This window comes from Crocodylus porosus, unplaced genomic scaffold, assembly GCF_001723895.1.
Source record: "Crocodylus porosus isolate Cpor-Errol unplaced genomic scaffold, CroPor_comp1, whole genome shotgun sequence".
Lineage (NCBI taxonomy): Eukaryota > Metazoa > Chordata > Crocodylia > Crocodylidae > Crocodylus > Crocodylus porosus.
In genome coordinates this window covers 106,468,076-106,477,146 of record NW_017728906.1, presented here as the reverse complement: position 1 = coordinate 106,477,146, position 9,071 = coordinate 106,468,076, and the positions used below count along the sequence as shown (strand labels likewise).

General features: G+C 41.0%; 1 protein-coding gene across 5 annotated transcripts in view; it reads right to left on the bottom strand.

The window, feature by feature from the left end:
- The window catches only part of STK24 (serine/threonine kinase 24), a 159,413-nt gene that overhangs the window by 6,835 nt on the left and 143,507 nt on the right, over positions 1–9,071 (bottom strand). For 3 of the 5 annotated variants that reach the window (XM_019529726.1, XM_019529724.1, XM_019529725.1), the window contains 3 exons: positions 8,105–8,228; positions 6,405–6,473; positions 3,027–3,163 (listed from right to left, as the gene is read on the bottom strand). In XM_019529726.1, the coding sequence (XP_019385271.1) occupies positions 3,027–3,163; positions 6,405–6,473; positions 8,105–8,228 (330 nt within the window). Of the gene's footprint in view, positions 1–3,026; positions 3,164–4,062; positions 4,192–6,404; positions 6,474–8,104; positions 8,229–9,071 lie in introns of those variants that run through there. The other 2 variants (XM_019529727.1, XM_019529728.1) reach the window with 2 other exon arrangements.

Here is a 9,071-nt window from a genome sequence, read left to right as displayed (position 1 = left end):
TTTTTACCCCCTACGTATTTAAAAAAAGACTTCTTATTGTCCTTAATCTGGGAAGCTAGTCCCAGTTCCATCTCTGCCTTGGCCTTCCTAACTGCCCCCCTACATCCCCAAGGGGGATGTAGCTAAAACTGACATACGAATGTGCTCAAAAAAGCCTATTAAACAGAAACATTTTTGTTTTTGTGGAGTTTTATAAAAGCTGAACACAATTCAGAAAACATTTTGATCAACTCCTCATGTTCAATTTTTAATATCCAAAGAGTATGAGTCTGCTCTACCAGAATGCTAAATTAGACTAAAATAAGATACTGATAAGCCTTTTCAACTGTCATTATTCCAACAGGGGTACAAGTCAACTTAGAGAAAAATACTTTAAAAAAATATACGGCAATGAAATTGAAAATTCACTGGACAGGGTGGGGCCGGGTGACTTCACCTTTTAGAAAAGCTAATTTAACTAAAAATTAGCTAAAACTAAATTAGAAAAGCTAATTTAACTAAAAATTCATTGCATTTATTATAATTTCAATAACTGAGGAATACTGTGCGTTCCCAAAACTTATTTTGTGCCATTACAGTTACATAGCAATTTTGAGATCTATATTAATACATTTCCTCATTCAAAGAGTTTACTGTCACAGTAAGATAATATTTTTAATACTAGTTCCTTACTATTCTAGGAAAACTTACAATATTTGACAACTGACTAGATGGTACCTCCTGTAAAAACATCTACTTTAAAAATGTTATTCACAACTTAAATTCTTCCTGCATGAAAATCTGGTATATAAACAAATATCTACACAGCCATATTTGTATTTTAACTGTGAAAAATACATTTCCTTAGAGAATTTATACACAGTATTTTCAAGTGTTGAGGCATCCTGAAAAAGACTAGTTTCTCACTAACTTATTCTCTGCTCCACCCAAGACAGAAAACTGCATATAAATCATCCATTCTTCATGATCATTAAATATGGCACCTATAGGTGGCAGAGTTTTTGATCTCTTTAGAAAAATGTTTGTTCTTTAATAGTAAAGCCAAATACATCAGTCAATGAACAGGTTTACTCTAGATTTCAAAAAGCAGTTTCATAAATTACAAAATTTCCATTGTTTTTTAATTTTACAGCCATATATAAAGTAGCTGTGCTTACATATAAACACATGAAAGCAACATGCATCATTTTAACCATGGATATTGAGTTATCAGTATGTCTGGAGATTTCTGTACAATAGTCATACTTTTATTTTGTGAGACCCCTTTATACAATATAAAACTTTATGCAGTGTATTTTAAACTCTTGAATTATTCACTGCAATTTACAAATTTAAGTTCAGCCGAAGATAGCATCGTCTTAACAAATACAAAAAATACAACACACATAAAAAGTATCAAAACAGTTTCTTCACTACATTCCACTTTCAATATTAAACACAATATTAAACACAAAATTTCTTGAAATACTCTCCATTTCTACCAAAAAATGTAGAATCATTGCAGGTAACAAGGATGGGAGTTATTAAATAAAAAAGGGTACTGGATAGCTGCATATACTAAGGTCTCAATTTGCAAATCATTAATCACAAGTGGTATTTTACATCAGTTGCTCATGTAAGTAAGAGCTATTTACATGATTAACCATTTGCAGGAACTGGTTTTAAATACAATTAGGGAAGAATTAAAAATGCAGCAAACAACTGTGGCAATTCTAGCGTCAGAGACAACAGGATGCTGAGGAGTATTTCATTAAAGCAAAAAAAGGGAGATGTTAATAAATATTACAAAGAAGCCTTCTATTTTGTAAAATTGCTTTTAATTTTTAAAAGTATTTACATTCTTAGGAAAAGGCATGTAACTGGTTGCAGTCTCCTTACATCACCACTTCGACTTTTCTGAATGAAAATTTTTAAGAGTTATTGCACAACAGAAGGGAAGGTGGACAAAACCTTTTAACATAGTTTGAACTTCCCCCTAAATGTCACATTACTACAGTGATCATGCATGCAAAATTGTGAAGCAGAAAAATGATGATCTAAAATTTTGTGGAAAAAGAATTGTTGGAATGGAAATGTTTTGTACCCTGAATAATAATGGGCAAAAACAGAACTTATCCATTTTACTTGAATCTAATATTATAATATACACACAATTCCCATTGGGTGAATATCTTTAAATTTGGAATCTTCCATTAGATGGCATAATGAGGGGAAAGAAAGAGGGATTTAAATTTATGCCTTGATCTTTTTCCTTTCCAACAGGAAATACCAAAACAGTCATGAGATTTCAATTATTTAAGTGCCTTTTATACGTATACACATGCTGCCCATTAATCCCTTGTGCAGATCTCTCAGCAGCTTCATACAGCCACCATTTCAAAACAGTCCATTTTTAAATAGCTCATGACAGCTGTTCTATTTCTAGAAGCTAGGATGGCACTGAGACAATTTACAGCATGAGTGACTATATATCCAGTGAAGACAGGAAAATTAAAGTTCCTGACAGATCCAGAATCTCTGCTATTAAACAATGAAATGTTAAGAGCAGGGGCCAGCCTGCAAAAAAGTTGGATCTAGCTGAGGAAGTCTGACCTAGCTCAGGGAGAAGAGACTGGGTGACGTGCAATTAACATCACAGAACCTTCTGTTCCCTCCGCAGCACCCTCCACAGCCCTCCCTGCTGCTCTCTCATGCCTGTGCTTACCCTTCTGCATAGGAACCTGGTCACAATGTCTGGCCCACAGCAGCAAAACATTGCCAACTCCTATTTATGGACACTTTATAATAAACTAAGCAGAAATCCATACTTTTAATCTTTTGATGCACTGACAAATATTAAAGAAGCTCATTTAAAATAAGCTCGTTAAAGTAAGACCTGAAGAATGGACTGCATTCAAAAGCTTGTCCAAGTCCACCCCAACCATGCAGCTGGTTCAATAAAAGATCACTCACAAAAACCTTTGCCTCTTGCAAAATAAGCCAGGCAATTTTTCATAAGTCTAAATACAATGATGCTTTTTTGTTACCTCTGAAGCCGTTGTACAAGTTGTGATACCATCGTATCTGAGATCCCTGGACAAGCTTCCTCAGCTAAATAAATAGCTTCTCTCAGTTCTTCTATGGATCCCATGTTGCCACCACATACCTGACTTTTCTCTTTCAACTAAAATGGCAAAATACATTCATTAGTAAGAAAAATACTTGTATATATAATAATGCAAATATTTGTTACAGTTACAGATCTGGTTAACAACCATTATGCAACAGGAGTAAAATAATCTCTAGACTTCACCTTCAGCATTCTTTTCAGCTATTTAAATTAAAAAAAAACAAACTATCAATGAATGTGTTGCAAACAGTTTAAATAGCAGCAATACCACATTTGCAATTTTATCAAGTCATGACACTTATCCATTTAACAGCAAAATGGGATCTGATCCCTACATCTGCACCTCCTGCACTGCCACAAGTGTATGGTAGGACACATGATTTGGGGTTTTGGAAATCAATGCCCATACTATTACTACTTGCCAGTGCAAGGGGAGCCTGTGAGTTTGATTTGCACTAGGAAACTGAAAGCTGGGTATCTTCAGCTGGCATGAATGGTACAGTCCCAGAGCTGGGGCCAACAATCAGCTGACTGTCAGTCCCAGCATGGAACAGCACTAGAGCCAGTCTGAGATTCTGGTGCAGTCCCAGGGCTGGGACTATCAGCCACATAAGAACTGGGTGCCGTTGTCCAGAATCTGGTTGTACATCCGTACCAGATCCCCAGTGCTTGGGAATCAAGCCTTCATTAAGCCTTCACATTGCCTCCAGATTGCTGTTCCCCATGTTGGACACCTGTTTTATGGACTGCTTGCTCCGGTGAGAGTCCCCGATGCAGTTCCCACTACCCCAATGCCAAGACCAGCCCAGCTACACTGCTCTGCTCTCTCATAGCCAACACAGCTTATGCCTCCCCCCCCTCACTAACAGACCTACACTCTAACCTCTGGCCCTTACACCTATAACTCAGGCAGGAACTGCCTCTGGGAGCTGTCTTCAAGTGCATGGCCTCACCCCTACCACATGTCCTCTCTCTCACTGGTGGCTGTCGATGCCCCTCAAACTGTTCTTGGGTTGGTGTCCAGGAATAGCTTCAACAAAAGTAGATGTGCACGAATACATCGGTCCGACATCAGATCGGCACTGATATAAAGAAAATTGATTGTATCAAAAAACTGACCTGACGTGGCCAATAATTTAGCCGATAAATACCCATGCACGCGCACAACCGCAGTGCAAAAGGTAGGCAGCACAGAGCACAGCCGAGCAACTTGGAGACCTGCGTCCCACTGGTAATTCTGGTGTGGTGGATGGGGAGGGAAGGAGCATGGGGGGCAGATCAACGTGCTGGGTGCTGCCCAGCCAGGGCACGGGACAGAGCCATGGCTTGTCTGGGGGGGCGCAGGGAGAGGGGTGGTGCCTCCCGCTGCTGCGTGCACCCTGGGAGGTGTGTGCCCCTGGATCTGTGGGGGGGGGGGCAGGGAGGAAATGCCGCTGCAGGGTGGGGCTGCACTGGGTTCTTCCTGGTGCGTGGGGGCTACAGGGCTGTGCTCAGGGCAGGCAGTAGCAGCAGCACTAGGAGGAGGGTAAATCAGAATTTGGGGTGGCTGCAGCCCCCCCCTCTCCCATGTAAGCCTCCTCAGCACCACCACCACCTGCCCCAAGTGCAGCTCCCATGTGCCGGGAAGAGCCTGACCCCAAGCCCACAGGGGCATCTCTCCCCAGGCCCCCCTCCCCTCCCCACAGTGCCCTCCAGGGGTGCATGAAGCAACAGGGGCCCTACCCCCCTGCCCACGACCCCCAAATGAACCATGGCTTCATCTCACGCCCTCCCCTGGCTGGGCAGTACCGACCCCAGCCTCAACGCCACTTCCTCCTTCACCGCAGAGGCCTTGATCTGCTCCGCTACACCCCTTCCCTCCCCCCTCCCCATCTACCACAACAGACTTACCAGCTACATGCTGCTGTATTGGAAATTAGATCAGTATCAGCCAATATGCTTCCTTAAAAATTGGCTATTGGTATCAGCCCCCAAAATCTCTATCAGTGCACCTCTAAACAAAAGGTAGCAAAGGGGAAGAGTTGCAAGGATCCTGAAACAGAGGCATGGGAGGATTACAGAAGATGTTTGTTAACAGCAATATGGACAGTGAAATGTCCTTCACCCACAGAAGCACACGATCCCTTTACTAAATTCAGTCCTAACATCATCTCCATTAGGAAATAAAATGCTGGATGGCAGGCTGACTCCACACTGAGTCTAAATGACCTTATGAGCAGAGACCACTGTGCTATACGGTATCTGATGGGCAAGCCTGTCCTGCCATACTATGCTTAATAACCCTGCTGTGTGGCATGGAAAACTCCTAGGATCTTCCTCAGGAACAGAACTCCTTTTAGTAGAGCAATACTCTTGTAATGCCCACACAGGCAATACAGCAAAGTCCAAAAATGCTGTTTAGAAGAAAATATGGTCCCTATATTAGCAAAGACAGGGTGGATGAGCATGCTTTAATATGAACACAGTTCTACAAACTTATTTAAAATAAATGTCTCTACATACCACTGTGCCTTCCCTTTTAATATACTTAAATAAATATTCTATAGAATATTTGCAAAATTCTATAAATGTCTGCCACATTCCAGTACAAATCTAGAATTTTTCCCTCTCTAAAAGTGAACCTTAAAAGATTAAAAACTGCTAACATCTGGTGGCCTGGTCAATCTAGCCTAAGTTGAGAAGACTGAGAAGCCCGAGTCCAGGTTGGGCAAAATGGCCCAGTAACGCGAAAAACTGAACACTGCACCCCTTACACACTCCTCTCTTTAATACTTTAACTGTTCCTTTACTGTCTCTCCTTGTTATCTTTTTCATGAAGTGGCTTTGGAGAAGCAAGCACTATTGTAAGCAAAAAAACTTAAACTGAAAAAAAAAAAAAAAAGGTACCAATAAACCTGAATGCTACGGCTGGACCATCAGGAAAATTAACCCATTTGTTTCAAACTGGTTACAGCAGTGCAGGCCAACCTTTGCCAGGTTTGCCACAAATTAAACCCCACTCTGATCTCCTTCCCCTATACAATATGCTACTCTGCCTTCTGTTCCCTATGTAATCTACCACTTCTTTCTGCTTCCTGCCCTGTGCTCCTCACTTAATCTACTGCCAATGCCATCTGTCCCCTCCCCTATTTGCCACAGAGGCTGCCTGTGTCACTTGTGGCAGACGTGCTTTAAGTTGAACACTTTGGTTATATACTTATGTACTTTTTTATCACCATCATTCCTGAGTATCATCATCATTCCTCTGAGCCAAAATGATTTTACAAATAATTACGTTTTCAGAATATTATCTTACCTCTATAAATAAAGGAGATATAATTGTAGATAAGCACTGAGAGAAAGGCCGCTTTGGAATATTTTTTTCCTTTAGGAGGTGGAAAGGGAAAAAAAAAAGATGAAGAATCAGTAACATGACTGCAATTAAATGCATGCAATTCACACTGCAGTTTCAAGCAATCCCAATATCCTCAGTACTTTCAATTGTTGCTCAACATAAATTACTTGCTCTAATCAACTTGATATAAATAAAAACACCATTATGTACATGTGCAAACAAATATGAAGAGCTAAAATATTTAGGGCAAGATTTGCTGAGGAAGGGCTATCCATGTTTGGTGTGCTTCTCAGTACAGAAGCACGTGCTGCAGTGGCAGCCCTGCCCCACAAATCCCCCCACTGTATAGGCTGGGCTAGTGGCACACAGCCCCCCACAACCTCTGCCGTGTGGGTAGCTGTGGCAGCAGAACACAGCCCTCAGCCCCACACCATACAAGCACGTACCCCTGGGCTCTCCCCTTTGCATGCAATAACACAAGAAGAGGCCATCAGGGCCTGCAAGCTGCTTGCAAGTCCTTCACAGGCCTCCAATGCACTAAGGGGTGTGCACTTTATGTTCCCATACCTAAAAGTTAAGTGTCCTGCTTTGAAGGCAGGTTGATCAAACCAGACAATTCAAGCACCTGAGTTCCCTATTACTTTTACATGGGAACAGTTAGGCACTACGATGCAAGCAAATGGACAACTAAAGCTGGCCGACAGAAAGTGCTGGAGACAGTGGTATGCCTGGAATTCCACCTCTCTCCCAGGCTTAGACAGCTACCTTCAGTCCTAAATTGGGTGCCTATGTGACAGTGAGATTCATCACATAAAACCTGCACTTGGGCTTAAGTGCCAAAATAACCCCTTTCAGTACAGACAACTGGCTAACATTAACAAAAAACCCAAAAACACACTCTCTCTCTCCTCCCCTGGTTACAGCATTCATCCATGAAGCAGAAATTTGGTTTCTATGCCCTCTTCACACGGAAGATGTTCAAATCAACAACTCCTATGTTTCATAAGAGTGCTCTAACTACAGAAGTAGAGGCTGCACTGGGTTGCTGAAGCTAGGCCTTATGCAAAAAAGACTGCAAGCTCCATAATGTCAGAGACAAACAAAGTAAGAGGGAGTAAAAGTGTAACCAAGAGAAAAAGGGAATCCTGGAATCTGGTTCTAACACGCTAGGCATTTTTCATTATTCACTGGATAAAATGAGTTCTGGAGTACAGAAGAAAACACGAGTTCTTTATTGAATATCATGCTTAGCTCCTATTGTTTTAATAATGAATAACATTATTAGATCAGTTGTTTTGCAACTATCCATATCTACAAAACCAATGCGGTTTGAAGTATGTTCCCTGTGACTAATTAAATTAATAAAATTGTCTTGAGAATGACAAATGTGCATTATGAAAAAAGTTTTTCTGGAGAATGTACAGTAAAGCTGAATAAACCACTCCATATTTTCTTGGCAGGTGCAAAGTTTGTAAGTGGAGAGTTACTGATATTATAGTTGTCATGAAAAAAAATCTAATGCTTATTTATAGGGAAGAAAAAAAACTCAAGCCAAGACTAAAACACTAATACAGAACAAAAAATACACTGGACATTGGGCAATATTGTGTTTAGATGTGTATCTTTCTACATACCCTTAATATCAAACATTAATAAAGTACCTTATTTTTTTCTAGCTCTTGTGGCTGGGCTGCTCCATTCTCCAGACTCTTAGGATCCTTTTCTCTAATTGTAAAAATCCAGTCCCCTGAATCACTGCTGCCTGAGGCCTGGCCATCTGTTTCACTTTAAAAAAAACCAAAAAACACAGAATTTTCAGAAATTGCCTTTTATTGACTTACTCTGCCAGACAAATCATAAAACCTCCACCTGAGAGCAAAGTTTGGATAGGCTACTCAGGCCAGTGAACTGAGATTAACATCTGTTGCATTTGTTCTGTCTCCTTCCCCAGGGAGAGAAAAGCATGTAGCCAACCGTCCTGTTTGAGTACAGTATATTTATTAATATACACAGCTACATATTTATATTACAGAAGGGAGTGACACAACAAAGAAGTGATTCTTGCACTTAGAGTGGGAGATGGTGAGCTCTATACTGGCTGTAAAACAATAGGGAAGCTGAAAAAGAAAACTTCCCAAGTCACTGAGTCCAGTTCCCTGTATTTATGGGCGATCATTTGTTCAAGGAGACACCTGCTCTGTCACCCCACTTCTCCCAATCACACAAGACAGACAGAATTACTGATAAAAAAAAATTGTATTGTGCCACAGAAAGAAAGTAGGACAGACAAAGGGGCCACTTAAATGCTTAGGCCACTAGAAAGGCAGGGTATATGTTGGGTAAAATATGCTCAGATGACCCCAGAGAGTAGACCACATATTACATTATAGGAGGAAAGCAAAAATCCCAGTTGTCCTTGCTAATCTGGTATGGGCAAAGATTCCTTTCCTGACACCAAATCCAGGCCCTTGAGAGGTTTCTCAGTATCATTTGAGACTGCCAGTGCATGCAGGCCAATTTCCCACATCTAGGTACAAACAGTTTCTAGGGTCGGAAGGGACCTGAACAGATCATCTAGTCCGACCCCCTGCCATGGCAGGAAAGAGTACTGGGGTCAAACAACCCCAG